Source organism: Emys orbicularis, chromosome 1 (assembly GCF_028017835.1).
Source record: "Emys orbicularis isolate rEmyOrb1 chromosome 1, rEmyOrb1.hap1, whole genome shotgun sequence".
NCBI lineage: Eukaryota > Metazoa > Chordata > Testudines > Emydidae > Emys > Emys orbicularis.
The window spans coordinates 328804462-328821268 of NC_088683.1; the positions used below are offsets into that span (position 1 = coordinate 328804462).

Consider the following 16807-nt stretch of genomic DNA (forward strand, 5'->3'; position numbering starts at 1 on the left):
CTCCAAGGCCACGGCCTCTCTTCCCCTGGACAGGTTCGAGACCCTAAGGGACCTCATTGTCTCGGTCTCCTCATTCCCGGTGACCACAGCCAGGTCGTGCCTTCGGCTCCTGGGGCACATGGCGGCTTGCACATACGTAGTCCGCCATGCCAGACTCCGGATGAGGCCCCTCCAACTCTGGCTAGCCTCCCAATTCTCCCAGGCCCGGGACAGCCTGGACAAGGTCCTCACAATCCCGTCCCCGGTATTGGCTTCCCTTCAATGATGGTCCTTCCTGAGCAATATGCTGCAAGGGGTTCCCTTCAGGGAGGCCAACCCATCCATAGATCTGACGTCCGATGCTTCGGACCTGAGCTGGGGAGCTCTCATGGGAGACGTACAGACCCAGGGTACATGGTCGACCCCGGACTTGTCCCTGCACATAAATGTCAAGGAACTCAGGGCAATACGTCTGGCATGCGTAGCCTTTCTCACGCACCTCCGTGGCAGGGTGGTCAGAGTCCTCATGGACAACACCGCCGCCATGTACTATATCAACAAGCAAGGCGGGACTTGTTCCCTAGCCCTCTGCCGGGCCTTGTGGGAGTTCTGTAGAGCCCACGATATCTCCCTGAGAGCGGTTCACCTCCCGGGCGTCCGCAATACTCAAGCGGATCGCCTCAGCAGGGTCTTCTCCCCCCAGTACGAGTGGTCGCTCCACTTGGAGGTCACCCACCGAATCTTCCTAGAGTGGGGAGCTCCCCAGATCGACCTGTTTGCAACCCGCCAGAACCGGCATTGCCCACAATTCTGTTCCAGGAGAGGGGTGGGGAAGGGCGCGATCTCCGACGCGTTCCTCCTGAGCTGGTCAGGCCAGCTCCTCTATGCCTTCCCCCCCGTTTCCCCTCATTGCCAAGGTCCTTCAGAAGGTGAAAGTGGACAAGGCGAGGGTCATTCTCGTAGCCCCGCCAGCACTGGTACGGGCCCCTCCTACGCCTCTTAGCGGCCCCCCCGAGGGTGCTACCGCTCCGCCCGGACCTCCTCTTCCAAGACGGGGGACGCCTCCTCCATCCCAATCTGGCCGCGCTCCACCTGACAGTGTGGCTACTCCGTGGCTAAACGAGGAGGAGAACACGTGTTCGGAGCAGATAAGGCGAGTCCTCCTGGAAAGCAGGAAGCCATCCACGCGTCAGACATATGTGGCGAAGTGGTCCAGGTTTGCCAGGTGGGTGTGCGAGCGGGGAGTTTCCCCCTCCGCTGCACCTCTCCAGTTTGTCCTACACTACCTTTTATCCCTTAGGACTCACGGTCTGGCACCAGCCTCAGTCAGGGTGCACCTCGCAGCCATATCGGCTTTTCACCTGCCGGTGCAAAGACACTCGGTCTTCTCCCACCCTATGACCTCCCGCTTCCTGAAGGGCCTCGACCATTCGTTCCCGTACGCTAGGCCCCGCATGCCACAATGGGACCTCAACCTGGTCTTGTCACGTCTCACAGCCCCCCCCTTCAAACCACAGGCCACGTGTTCCTGGTCGCACCTCTCGTGGAAGGTGGCCTTCCTCGTGGCGATCACATCTGCCCGACGTGTCTTGGAGCTCAGGGCCTTAACCTCAGAACCCCCCTATACGGTTTTCCATAGGGATAAGGTCCAGCTTCGCCCACACACGGCGTTCCTCCCGAAGGTGGTTTCCACCATTCACATGGAGCAGAGCATCTTTCTCCCCGTGCTCTGCCCTAAGCCCCACTCCTCTAGCGAGGAACACCGCCTCCACACGCTTGATGTGCGTAGGGCATTGGCCTTTTACCTGGATAGAACTAAGCCGTTCCGGAGATCCTCTCAACTCTTTATTGCCTCAGCCGAGAGGGCAACCTATCTCTACCCACAAAAAGAACAGGAGTACTTGTGGCACCTTAGAGACTAACAAATTTATTAGAGCATAAGCTTTCGTGGGCTACAACCCACTTCTTCGGATGCATATAGAAGAAGTGGGTTGTAGCCCACAAAAGCTTATGCTCTAATAAATTTGTTAGTCTCTAAGGTGCCACAAGTACTCCTGTTCTTTTTGCGGATACAGACTAACACGGCTGCTACTCTGAAACCTATCTCTACCCAGCGCCTCTCCCGCTGGATTACCTCGTGCATACGCACGTGTTATGACCTGGCAGGGATTCCCCTGCCTCCTGTCATTAAGGCTCACTCTACGAGGGCTCAGGCCTCATCAGCTGCCTATGCCGCCCATGTCTCCATTCAGGACATCTGTAGGGCGGCCACGTGGGCTTCAGTTCACACGTTTACTTCGCATTACGCAACCGTCGCCCAGTGTAGGGATGACACCGGGTTCGGCAAGGCGGTACTTCGTCCCAAACCATTGTGAACTCCTACCCACCTCCAACAGATACTGCTTGGAATCACCTACTGTGGAATACACAGGAGCAATCACTCGAAGAAGAAAGGACAGTTACCTGTTCCGTAACTGGCATTCTTCGAGATGTGTTGCTCCTGTCTATTCCACACCCCACCCGCCTTCCCCTCTGTCGGAGTTGTCCGGCAAGAAGGAACCGAGGGTGGGGGGAGCCCATGGCTCCCCTTATAGCAGGATATACAGGCGCCACTCCGGGGGTCGCCGCGGTGCTCCCCCAGTACGGGTACTGCTAAGGGAAAAACTTCCAGCACCGGTGCACGTGGCGAGCACGCACACCTACTGTGGAATAGACAGGAGGAACACATCTCGAAGAACGCCAGTTACGGAACAGGTAACTGTCCTATATCAGTGGGGTCACTTGCTATTGCAATGGACTTCAAACATGTTTCAGTGTCAAATTACTCCTGGGCAGGCTAGTAAAGAGGACAACCCACTAGTGAGTCAGGTAGCCTCAAATGGACAAAAGAAGTAGTTCAGAGAGTTTTGCATTTTCTTAGTGCCTACTAGACCTGATGAAATTGTCCTGATAGATAAGGGGCAGCAATTTGGTGAAAGAAATGCAGTGCACGTTTTTGCAAACTATTTGCATCATTTCATTAAAAAATAGGTATTGGAGAATAAAATACACAATGTGCTGAAAGGGGAAAAATTGGAGCTCAAATGTATAGAGAGATTCTATTAAGAAAAAAAAATACTTGGGCTGGCTCGGGACCCTGTGGCTAGTTCCCATGCTCCTAGCTGAGAGGACTGGGTTTGATTTACAAACTGGATTTGATTTACAAACCCAATTTCTTGCTTCTCAGGGCAGTAGGGACTCAAGAGGGATAGCTCAGTGGTTTGAGCATTGGCCTGCTAAACCCAGGGTTGTGAGTTCAATCCTTGAGGGGGCCACTTAGGGATCTGGGGCAAAATCAGTACTTGGTCCTGCTAGTGAAGGCAGGGGGCTGGACTCAATGACCTATCAAGGTCCCTTCCAGTTCTAGGAGATGGGATATCTCCATTAATTAAAAAAAAAAATTAAATTTAATTTAAATTTAAGATAATTGTATACAGCATGCTTAGTTTCTGAGAGGAAGAAGTACCTGAGACCACTCTACAGTGATTCTTCTAACCAATTTGGGAATATTGATTGGCTTTGGAGATTTCTTCCAGCTCTTCTTAGCATGAAAGTAGGTTACAGGACATAGAGCTAGAACTTAAGATGGTCAGTGGCAATGGAGAAAATGGGGAAACAGGCTGAGGATCATAGGAAGAGAATCTAGGGCATTAAGATGGACTGAATTTTCAGAATAGGTGAGAACAGATCAAGATATTCTGCTATATGTAGGTACTATTAGCATTTCATTACCCATATCCCTATCTTTTGAAATGGATATAAAACAGTGTTTTCTAACATTCACATAATAGTTGTGTATGGATAATATGGTTTGGGAATTCAAAGCATCTATTCAACTATGGAAAACTGAAACTGCAGGCGATAATTCTGCATTCATTATTTATAAGCAAATGTATATGTATTTTTAACACTTCATTGCAGAACCACAAACTGGATTTCATATTGCTTTTAAAATGTTGGATGCAGATGGCAATGAACAAGTTGAAAAAAAGGAGTTCTTTAAGGTATGTAAATACATATTCATTTTTGAAGTCTACAAATTTTCTATAAATTATATCCACCAAATGAACAGTACATTAAAAATCTTCGTGTAGTCTTTTGCATCTAATCTGTGATCACATCTTACAATACAGAGAGCTATATTTGCTAATACACTTTATTTATATGAAAGGGATATATAAAAAAGCATCACCACAGGGTTTAAAAGTAGTTATATCATGTTTGAAGTTAACTTTTATAAGCCCTACCTTTCATCCATATCTGCAGATCTCTGTATAGTAGTAGTAGTTGCCCCAAGTTTGACCTACCTTAATGTATCAGCTGGAGAAAGTCTTCCAATTTCTAAATATTGACTTTAAAAAAGTCACTCTCTGATTTGTTTTAAATTGGATTGTGCTGTTCCACAATAGTAAACAAATATTGTTCCCAAAGTGATATATAATGTAGGTGGGGGAAAGAAACTACATTTTTATTTGAAACACAAATGGGGGAAAGTGTTCCACAAATTGAAAAAGAAAACTGTGAAAGACACTTATTTTAAAGCTTTTACGAGAGTATCATTAATTTTGTAGAGTATAAAAAACTATAGTAAGTATTCAATTGGGTCCTTACAGGAAAATATATCTTAAATATTCAAGTCAAAAATAGGAAATGAAAATAACAGAAACCTGGACACTTTTTATGCACTCTCATTGTGATCTCCTATTACATGACTGTAGATAAGATTTTAAAAGAAGCAGAAATGACTGCTGTCCTCCTGTATGAATTAGTCTCCAATATTACCCTAACGATAAACAGTACTGCGATCAAAGTCAGAAATACAGTAAAATCCACTTAATCTGAATCTTAATAATTGGCACACCCGCTTGATTGGGAAAATTGCCAAGGATTCAGTGGAATGTATTTCAATGACTTTAAACATTGGGATAATGGCACACCAATTGCTAGCATAAATTTCTCACTGTGCTGCCCTTTGTTCATTTCATGCTGTTTCCCAGCTCAATTATGATTATTAAATGAGTGTCTTGCCTTAATATTGTTTTAGAAAATATTTTAATGCTTTGGAGTACCTTTTTAAAGCAATTCCTGAAACTAAACAACGTTTCCCAGTGCAGTGTGTTCCCATGAACCTCTAATAATTGAGACAATTGCTTAATTTTGGTACATTTGTTTCTCTCTGTTTGTGCCAATTAGGAGGATTCTACTGAACTATTCAGATATAAATTGCACAAACAAATCATAGAATCGTAGGACTGGAAGGGACCTCGTGAGGTCATCTAGTCCAGTCCCCTGCACTCATGACAGGACTAAGTATTATCTAGACCATTCCTGACAGGTGTTTGTCTAACCTGCTCCAGTGGCCAAGTTCTATTCAGTACCATTTGCAAAGTATAGGCCCAATCCTGCAAGGTGCTTGAGTGCTCTCAATTCTCTGCAGGTCTTGTGTGCAAGCTCTTCCAGGTGTGAAAAAATTATTCTAGCAAACTGTTCACATCATTATTCTGCTGATGAAAAATAAAGCCAAATTACAAAACATCCATTTTCTTTTTGCATTTGTCATTCTTACCCACTGGTTCTGATAATCATCCAACAGGACTGTATCAGAGCAATTAAAATACATACTGATCAGTGAAATGTGTCTATTCCAGTTACTGTTTTTTTAAGCTGAACAATACAGAACATTGATAACATACAGATATGGATAAGTCCATTAAAGAAGATGAAAGTCTGTGCTTTTTTGGGGGGGGGGGTCTGGCTGCCTGCAGTGCCAGTGCATTAAAAGGTCACTTTACCACTACTTTTTTTTACTGTGTACTGCTGCAGGAAAGCAAGCAAGAAAATTCCTGGTTAAGTATATTGCAAGTTTCTCTTCATGTTGTATGTGTTAAATCATATATCTGATTTCCATGTTTCAATCAGTTCTGATTGAATTATCCAATATTAACAACTGAAAGTTATCAAAATAGGCAGCGATACAAATCAGTACAAAAATTAGAATCTTGGAGAGGCAATCATATTAAGTGAATGTCATTGTAGTAAGAAAAATTAAGTTTTTCTACAAGTCTAATCAGTCCTACTTCCTCTTCAGCCAATTGCTCAGCCAAACCAGTTTGTTTACATTTACAGGAGATAATACTGCCCGCTTGTTGTTTACAATGTCACCTGAAAGTGAGAACAGATGTTCGCATGGCAATGTAGCCGGCATTGCAAGATATTTACGTGCCAAATCCTCTAAAGATTTGTATGTCCCTTCATCTTCAACCATCATTCCAGAGGACATGCATCCATGCTGATGCTGATGTTCTGATGCTGATGTTCTGCTCGATACCGATCCAAAGCAGTGCAGACCAACGCATGTTCACTTCCATCATCTGAGTCAGATGCCACCGGCAGAAGGTTGATTTTCTTTTTTGATGGTTTGGGTGCTGTAGTTTCTGCATCAGAGTGTTGCTCTTTTAAGACTGAAAGCATGCTCCACACCTCGTCCCTCTCAGATTTTGGAAGGCACTTCAGATTCTTAAACCTTGGGTTGAGTGCTGTAGCTATCTTTAGAAATCTCACATCGGTACCTTCTTTGTGTTTTGTCAAATCTGCAGTGAAAGTGTTCTTAAAACGAACAACGTGCTGGGACTGCTATAACATCCGAGACTGCTATAACATGAAATACATGGCAGAATGCAGGTAAAACAGAGCAGGAAACATACTATTCTCCCCCAAGAGTTCAATCAAAAATTAATTAACGCATTATTTTTTTAACTAGCGTCATCAGCATGGAAGCATCCCCTCTGGAATGGTGGCCGAAGCATGAAGGGGCATACAAATGTTTAGCATATCTGGCACGTAAATACCTTGCAATGCTGGCTACAAAAGTGCCATACGAATGCCTGTTCTCACTTTCAGGTGTCGTAAATAAAAAACCGGCAGCATTATCTCCCGTAAATGTAAACAAACTTGTTTGGCTGAGCAATTGGCCGAACAAGAAGTAGGACTGAGTGGACATGTAAGCTCTAAAGTTTTACATTGTTTTGTTTTTGAGTGCAGTTATATAACAAAAAAATCTACATTTGTAAGTTGCACTTTCACAATGAAGATATTGCACTATGGTACTTGTATGAGGTGAATTGAAAAATACTATTTATTTTGTTTATCATTTTTGAAAATTGCAAATTGCAATTTGAAGATTGCAAATATTTGTAATAAAAAATAATAATATAAAGTGTACACTTGGTATTCTGTGTTGCAATAGAAATCAATATATTTGAAAATGTAGAAAAACATCCAAAAATATTTAATAAATTTCAATTGGTATTCTATTATTTAACAGTGTGATTAAAACTGCAATTAATCACGATTAATTTTTTTAATCGTGATTAATTTTTTTTTAGTTAATCGCGTGAGTTACCTGCAATTAATTGACAGCCCTACTTTTGATATTGTATTAAGGAATTAAAATGGAAGTTGTAAGAGCACAGAAAATGTATTCTAAACCCATGAAAGTCATTAAATTCAAAATTGTCCTTAAGGATCCTCAGAGGATTGCTTCATCAGGCAAATAGTTACGGAAATTGGATGTTTGTTTTTTGTCCCCTCTCCCCGCAGAATGGTCTTGTTTTGGGGGGAGGGTGGAACAAACCCCATGTGGGTACAGAGCAGGAAGAGGAAAACAATCTCTGCAGTCACAGAGGGAATCTTCTTATGTGGTTAGATATCAAACATTTATGAGAGGTGAATATTTTAAAGTGTTCATTTCTGGGCAGCACTAGTTTGGTAGACTGAAAACTAAGAATTTATCATCAGGCCTTTAGACTTTGCATATCCGCTGTAAATGCACTGATGAAAGAATATCCTGGTCCTCAAACTTTTAGAATGTTAAAAATGAAAATGTTACGTAAACACGACTAGTCTGCCTGAATCAAGTGTCTATATAGCTAACAAATTAACAAACTAAATGTCTGTATAGCTAACAAAAATCTACTCACCCCTGTTGTGTCACGATTAGTTTCCAAAGAAAATAAGTCACAACTATTTTTGAGTTTCTTTTGCCTGTGTTTCACAACTTTGCCTCCTCCTGAGTTTCTTTTATTCCAGTCTCCTCTCAGTCTCGTAATGTGTTTATTATCTACAGAGTCTCACTGATTGACCCAGCAAGTGTTGTTTTGATACTACTGTCGCTTTTCTTTTCCAATTATATAATGGCCAAAAGGCTTCTACGTGTCATGGAAAATAGATTTTCTTTGTTGGAACATTACTTTCAATCTGTTTCCCAGTAATGTAAATCAGATTTGAGGCAGTCTCTCTGGTAGCACGATCAAAGGAGGAGAGTGTGTGCACTGTCTCCCTGACTGATTGAGTCACAGTTACTCCTGGTTCTGAATTTGCTGGGAAAGGTCTGCTCCATCACCTGGTAAATGGGCCGATGTCCCTTATAGAATCATAGAAGGTTAGGGTTGGAAGGTCATTTAGTCCAACCCCCTGCTCAAAGCAGGACCAACCCCAACAAAATCATCCCAGCCAGGGCTTTGTCAAGCCAGCTCTTAAAAACCTCTAAGGATGGAGATTCCACCACCTCCCTAGGTAACCCATTCCAGTGCTTCACCACCCTCCTAGTGAAATAGTTTTTCCTAATATCCAACCTAGACCTGCCCCACTGCAACTTGAGACCATTGCTCCTTGTTCTGTCATCTGCCACCACTGAGAACAGCCTAGCTGCATCCTCTTTGGATCCCCCCTCACTCTTCTCTTCTGCAGACTAAATAAGCCCAGTTCCCTCAGCCTCTCCTTGTAAGTCATGTGCCCCAGCCCCCCCCTAATCATTTTCATTGCCCTCTGCTGGACTCTCTCCAATTTGTCCACATCCTTTCTGTAGTGGGGGGCCCAAAACTGAATGCAGTACTCCAGATTTGGCCTCTCTCGTGCCGAATAGAGAGGAATAATCACTTCCCTCGATCTGCTGGCAAAGCTCCTACTAATGCAGCCCAATATGTCGTTAGCCTTCTTGGCAACAAGGGCACACTGTTGACTCATATCCAGCTTCTCGTCCACTGTAATCCCCAGGTCCTTTTCTGCAGAACTGCTGCTAGCCAGTCGGTCCCCAGCCTGTAGCAGTGCATGGGATTCTTCCATCCGAAGTTCAGGACTCTGCACTTGTCCTTGTTGAACCTCATCAGATTTCTTTTGGTCTAATCCTCCAATTTCTCTAGGTCACTTGGGACCCTACCCTACCCTCCAGCATATCTACCTCTCCCCCTAGCTTAGTGTCATTTGCGAATTTGCTGAGGGTGCAATCCATCCCATCATCCAGATCATTAATGAAGATGTTGAACAAAACTGTCCCTAGGACCGACCCCGGGGGCACTCCACTGGGGCTGCCAATTAGACATTGAGCCAGCTTTCTATCCACCTTATAGTCCATTCATCCAATCCATACTACTTTAACTTGCTGGCAAGAATACTGTGGGAGACTCTATCAAAAGCTTTGCTAAAGTCAAGGTATATTATGTCCACCGCTTTTCCCATATCCACAGAGCCAGTTATCTCATCAGAGAAGGCAATCAGGTTGGTCAGGCATGACTTGCCCTTGGTGGATCCATGTTGACTGTTCCTGATCACCTTCCTCTCCTCCAAGTGCTTCAAAATGGATTCTTTGAGGACCTGCTCCATGATTTTTCCGGGGGCTGAGGTGAGGCTGAGGTTTGTAGTTCCCCAGATTCTCCTCCTTCCCTTTTTTTAAAATGGGCACTATTTTTGCCTTTTTCCAATCATCCAGGACCTCCCCTGATCGCCATGAGTTTTCAAAGATAATGGCCAGTGGCTCTGCAATCACATCAGCCAAGTCCATCAGCACCCTCAGATGCATTGCATCTGGCCCCATGGACTTGTGCATGTCCAGCTTTTCTATATAGTCCTTAACTTGTTCTTTAACCACTGAGAGCTGCTCACCTCCTCCCCATACTGTGTTGCCCAGTGCAGCAGTCTGGGAGCTGACCTTGTCTGTGAAGACCAAGGCAAAAAAAGCATTGAGTACATTAGCTTTTTCCACATCATCTGTCACTAGGTTGTCTCCCCCATTCAGTAAGGGTCGCACACTTTCCCTGACCACCCTCTTGTTGCTAACATACCTGTAGAAACCCTTCTTGTTACCCTTCAAATCCCTTGCTAGCTGCAACTCCAATTGTGTTTTGGCCTTCCTGATTACACCCCTGCATGCTGGAGCAATATTTTTATACTCCTCCCTAGTCATCTGTCCAGGTATCCACCTCTTGTAAGCTTCCTTCTTGTGTTTAAGCTCACAAAGATTTCTCTTTTAAGCCAAGCTTGTCGCCTGCCATACTTGCTATTCTTTCTGCACATTGGGATGGTTTGTTCCTGCGCCCTCAATAAAGCTTCTTTAAAATACAGTCAGCCCTCCTGGACTCCTTTCCCCATCATATTAGCCTCCCAGGGAATCCTGCCCATCAGTTCCCTGAGGGAGTCAGTCTGCTTTTCTGAAGTCCAGGGTCCATATTCTGCAGCTCTCCTTTCTTCCTTTTGTCAGGATCCTGAACTTGACCATGAACTTTCATGGTCACTGCTGGCCAGGTTGCCACCCACTTCTACTTCCCCTACCAATTCTTCCCTGTTTGTGAGCAGCAGGTCAAGAGGTGCACGGCCCCTAGTTGGTTCCCCCAGCACTTGCACCAGGAAGTTGTCCCCAACACTCTCCAAAAACTTCCTGGATTGTCTGTGCACTGCTATATTGATCTCCCCGCAGATGTCTGGTGAAGCCCATGAGCAATGTCTAGGCCCACTAATCCTCAAATATGGGGTGGTCCAGTCCGTGTTCAGAACAAATGACATAAATTATCTCACAAGTTACAACCTTCATTTTGTGGGGAAGGTCAGTAAGGCTACGTCTTCACTACCCGCCTGAATCGGCGGGTAGAAATCGATTTCTCGGGGATCGAATTATTGCGTCTCGTCGGGACGCAACAATCGATCCCCGAATCGACGCTTGTACTCCACCAGCGCAGGTAGTAGTAAGCGCCATCGACGGGGGAGCCGCGGAGGTCGATTTGCCGCCGTCCTCACAGCGGGGTAAGTCGGCTCGGATACGTCGAATTCAGCTACGCTATTCGCGTAGCTGAATTTGCGTATCTTAAATCGACCCCCCCCCCCCCCAGTGAAGACGTTGCCTAAGAAGATAGTATCAAGCCAACTCCTGCAGCATCTGAATCCTTCCCATTTTTTCAAGCCCAATCTGTTGGGCTTCAGATCTGGATATGATATGGAAAGTGCCTTGATTGTTTGTAATCTCCTTAGAGTAGTGGAAAGAAGTTGTACATCCATGAAAACACGATTAATCCTATCAGCACTTTCAATACCCTTAATTATGAGTTGCCTTGGACTCCCCTATGGAACGGGGCAGTAACAGCCAGAGTTGTTTTAAGGTGACTTTTTAGGGCTTGTCTACACTTGAAAGTTAATTTGCATTTATGTGGTGTGTGAATTTAAAGCACAATAACTATCCCTAAATAATTTCATGTGTGGACACTCTTATTCTAGAATAAGAGAGTCCACACATGGATCTATTCCAGAATATCTCTATGTGTAGACAAGCCCTTATTCCTACCACAAAGATGCCAATTGTTGTTCTTCCCCTAAAGCTCCAATAATTAAGTTCATAACTAGTCTAGCTGGTGGAATCTTCTCACCCTTCTGTTCACTCTGTATGTGAAGCTACTAGAAGACATTTAGAGGTGCTGCTCAGCTGTGTTTCATTTTTAATCAATCCCAGACAGAGCTGATTCCTTGCTCTCCTACTGACTGGTAGAGATAATGACCTGGTTGAAAGGTAGCTGGCATTGGTTCTAACCAGATAAGACAGAGGCAATGCTTATACGTTGGGGGGAAATTTCAAGGAACTGGAAAGAACTGTGGCTGCACTCTGAAATGAAAGTTTTTGCCTGCCAATTTTCAAGATGATTTTACAATTTCTGTGTCTTATGGGATTCCCCTTTGTTCCTGGATTATGTAGTAGCAGCATAGCGCTGGGAGAGAGCTCTCCCAGCACTATAAAAAACCCACCTCCCTGAGGGGAATAGCTACCAGCGCTGGGAGCACAGCTACTGTCTACACTGGCACTTTACAGCGCTGAAACTTGCAGCGCTCGGAGGGGGGGTGGGGTGTTTTCACACCCCTGAGTGAGAAAGTTGCAGCGCTGTAAAGTGCCAGTGTAGACAAGCCCTTAGAAGCTTCAGCTACTGCAGAATACAGTTGCCAGCTTTGTAGTATCCATTTCTTCCTCTCTTCCTTTTTTCCCCCACTGCAGTACCTGCATTCAGCAAGAACATTTCAAGTGTCAATCTTCAGGGTGAAATTTGCAGGCACAAGTGGTGAGGCATTCTCAGTGATGGGATCTTGCCTCTGAAAATTCATCAGAGTCCAAATCTGACCACTTTTAGGCCTTTTCTTCACTAAGGAAAAAAAAAAGTATATTTTGAACATGTTAACATCTTTGTGTAGACAAGCTGTAGTTATAACACGTTAGCTGATCAGGATAAACACCGGGCTCACTCTAGGGTTTACCCTGAGAAGCCATAACATGTAACAATTACAACTGGTTTGTCAGCACTAAGGCTGAAACCCTGGCGCAAGTGAAGTCAATGGAAAAACTCCTATTGAATTAAATGAGGTCAAAATTTTACCATAGGATTTTAACACACATTAACTAATGTATTAAAAGCATCTGTATCCTAGTGTGTGCATATCCTCTGTGTGTGATGGACACACCCTGAGTGTAGTAGGATTTTTTCTGTAGGTGCTATAATCCTTTTGAGCGCTTTCTGGTTGATAATCTTTCAGTTTTGGTCTTTTTCAAGGAAATTGGTTTGATTGCTGTAGGAGGACACAGAGCATATGCTCTTTAATTTGGGATAAATGTTCTGTTTTCTTGATACAAATAATGGAAAGTGATGAATGACTTATAGAAGCATGTAATAACTTAATTCATTTTATCTCAAATCAATTAATGACAGATTCTCTAATGAAGCATTCAGTTTTGGTACACATTCACAAAACACATATAGTTCACGCATTAAGCAATGTTAAACAATAATGTGATGACCTTTTCGGAGAAATCTTTGGGGCTGCACAATGGTAACAAAGGGCAGCAATTGATCTCTGGGTTCAAATCCTGATTAAGGTACCAATGAAAGTGTTTATGATCTCAACTTAATCCTTAAAACAACTAGCATTTTATGGCAGCCAGAGGAATGACAGTTCCAGAAATCCGTATAGAAAAAAATAAGGGGAAGGTACACGGCTGTTTCAACACAGGGAAGATAATCAATGAGGATTTCAGAATTATCAAAATTAGTTATTTTTGTCCAGTTCTTAACACAATGGATGATGACAACATTGGAAAACATTGTGCAGGAGACAAGGAAATGGAGAGGTAATATTAGAAAGGCAATAACTAACTAGAACAAAATTTAGTGAGAGCAAAAAAGAAATGGGTAGAAAGAGGAAGATAAGAATGGCCGTACTGGGTCAGACCAAAGGTCCATCCAGCCCAGTATCCTGTCTACCGACAGTGGCCAATGCCAGGTGCCCCAGAGGGAGTGAACCTAACAGGTAATTCATAGATTCATAGATTCTAGGACTGGAAGGGACCTCGAGAGGTCATCGAGTCCAGTCCCCTGCCCGCATGGCAGGACCAAATACTGTCTAGACCATCCCTGATAGACATTTATCTAACCTACTCTTAAATATCTCCAGAGATGGAGATTCCACAACCTCCCTAGGCAATCTATTCCAGTGTTTAACCACCCTGACAGTTAGGAACTTTTTCCTAATGTCCAACCTAGACCTCCCTTGCTGCAGTTTAAACCCATTGCTTCTTGTTCTATCCTTAGAGGCTAAGGTGAACAAGTTTTCTCCCTCCTCCTTATGACACCCTTTTAAATACCTGAAAACTGCTATCATGTCCCCTCTCAGTCTTCTCTTTTCCAAACTAAACAAACCCAATTCTTTCAGCCTTCCTTCATAGGTCATGTTCTCAAGACCTTTAATCATTCTTGTTGCTCTTCTCTGGACCCTTTCCAATTTCTCCACATCTTTTTTGAAATGCGGTGCCCAGAACTGGACACAATACTCCAGCTGAGGCCTAACCAGAGCAGAGTAGAGCGGAAGAATGACTTCTCGTGTCTTGCTCACAACACACCTGTTAATACATCCCAGAATCATGTTTGCTTTTTTTGCAACAGCATCACACTGTTGACTCATATTTAGCTTGTGGTCCACTATAACCCCTAGATCCCTTTCTGCCGTACTCCTTCCTAGACAGTCTCTTCCCATTCTGTATGTGTGAAACTGATTTTTTCTTCCTAAGTGGAGCACTTTACATTTGTCTTTGTTAAACTTCATCCTGTTTAACTCAGACCATTTCTCCAATTTGTCCAGATCGTTTTGAATTATGACCCTGTCCTCCAAAGCAGTTGCAATCCCTCCCAGTTTGATATCATCCGCAAACTTAATAAGCGTACTTTCTATGCCAATATCTAAGTCGTTGATGAAGATATTGAACAGAGCCGGTCCCAAAACAGACCCCTGCGGTACCCCACTCGTTATGCCTTTCCAGCAGGATTGGGAACCATTAATAACAACTCTGAGTACGGTTATCCAGCCAGTTATGCACCCACCTTATAGTAGCCCCATCTAAATTGTATTTGCCTAGTTTATCGATAAGAATATCATGCGAGACCGTATCAAATGCCTTACTAAAGTCTAGGTATACCACATCCACAGCTTCTCCCTTATCCACAAGGCTCGTTATCCTATCAAAGAAAGCTATCAGATTGGTTTGACATGATTTGTTCTTTACAAATCCATGCTGGCTGTTCCCTATCACCTTACCACCTTCCAAGTGTTTGCAGATGATTTCCTTAATTACTTGCTCCATTATCTTCCCTGGCACAGAAGTTAAACTAACTGGTCTGTAGTTTCCTGGGTTGTTTTTATTTCCCTTTTTATAGATGGGCACTATATTTGCCCTTTTCCAGTCTTCTGGAATCTCTCCCGTCTCCCATGATTTTCCAAAGATAATAGCTAGAGGCTCAGATACCTCCTCTATTAGCTCCTTGAGTATTCTAGAATGCATTTCATCAGGCTCTGGTGACTTGCAGGCATCTAACTTTTCTAAGTGATTTTTAACTTGTTCTTTTTTTATTTTATCTGCTAAACCTACCCCCTTCCCATTAGCATTCACTATGTTAGGCATTCCTTCAGACTTCTCGGTGAAGACCGAAACAAAGAAGTCATTAAGCATCTCTGCCATTTCCAAGTTTCCTGTTACTGTTTCTCCCTCTTCACTAAGCAGTGGGCCTACCCTGTCTTTGGTCTTCCTCTTGCTTCTAATGTATTGATAAAAAGTTTTCTTGTTTCCCTTTATTCCTGTAGCTAGTTTGAGCTCATTTTGTGCCTTTGCCTTTCTAATCTTGCCCCTGCATTCCTGTGTTGTTTGCCTATATTCATCCTTTGTAATCTGTCCTAGTTTCCATTTTTTATATGACTCCTTTTTATTTTTTAGATCATGCGATCAAGTGATCTCTCTCCTGCTGTCCATCACCACCCTCTGACAAACAGAGGCTAGGGACACCATTCCTTACCCATCCTGGCTAATAGCCATTAATGGACTTAACCTCCATGAATTTATCCAGTTCTCTTTTAAACCCTGTTATAGTCCTAGCCTTCACAACCTCCTCAGGCAAGGAGTTCCACAAGTTGACAGTGCGCTGTGTGAAGAAGAACTTCCTTTTATTTGTTTTAAACCTGCTGCCCATTAATTTCATTTGGTGGCCCCTCGTTCTTATATTATGGGAACAAGTAAATAACTTTTCCTTATTCACTTTCTCCACACCACTCATGATTTTATATACCTCTATCATATCCCCCCTTAGTCTCCTCTTTTCCAAACTGAAAAGTCCTAGCCTCTTTAATCTCTCCTCATATGGGACCCATTCCAAACCCCTAATCATTTTAGTTGCCCTTCTCTGAACCTTTTCTAATGCCAGTATATCTTTTTTGAGATGAGGAGACCACATCTGTACGCAGTATTCAAGCTGTGGACGTACCATGGATTTATATAAGGGTAATAAGATATTCTCCATCTTATTTTCTATCCCCTTTTTAATGATTCCTAACATCCTGTTTGCTTTTTTGACCGCCGCTGCACACTGCATGGACGTCTTCAGAGAACTATTCACGATGACTCCAAGATCTTTTTCCTGATTAGTTGTAGCTAAATTAGCCCCCATCATATTGTATGTATAGTTGGGGTTATTTTTTCCAATGTGCATTACTTTACATTTATCCACATTAAATTTCATTTGCCATTTTGTTGCCCAATCACTTAGTTTTGTGAGATCTTTTTGAAGTTCTTCACAGTCGGCTTTGGTCTTAACTATCTTGAGCAGTTTAATATCATCTGCAAACTTTGCCACCTCACTGTTTACCCCTTTCTCCAGATCATTTATGAATAAGTTGAATAGGATTGGTCCTAGGACTGACCCTTGGGGAACACCACTAGTTACCCCTCTCCATTCTGAAAATTTACCATTTATTCCTACCCTTTGTTCCCTGTCTTTTAACCAGTTCTCAGGCTATGAAAAGATCTTCCCTCTTATTCCATGACAACTTAATTTACGTAAGAACCTTTGGTGAGGGACCTTGTCAAAGGCTTTCTGGAAATCTAAGTACACTATGTCCACTGCATCCCCCTTGTCCACATGTTTGTTGACCCCTTCAAAGAACT

The 16807-nt window shown here is 43.4% G+C and overlaps 1 protein-coding gene across 1 annotated transcript in view; it reads left to right on the plus strand.

Annotated features, from left to right (window-relative positions):
* The window catches only part of MICU2 (mitochondrial calcium uptake 2), a 252633-nt gene that overhangs the window by 205343 nt on the left and 30483 nt on the right, over positions 1-16807 (plus strand). The window contains exon 6 of the mRNA XM_065418785.1: positions 3940-4022. Coding sequence (XP_065274857.1) covers positions 3940-4022 — 83 coding nt within the window. The remainder of the gene's footprint in view (positions 1-3939; positions 4023-16807) is intronic.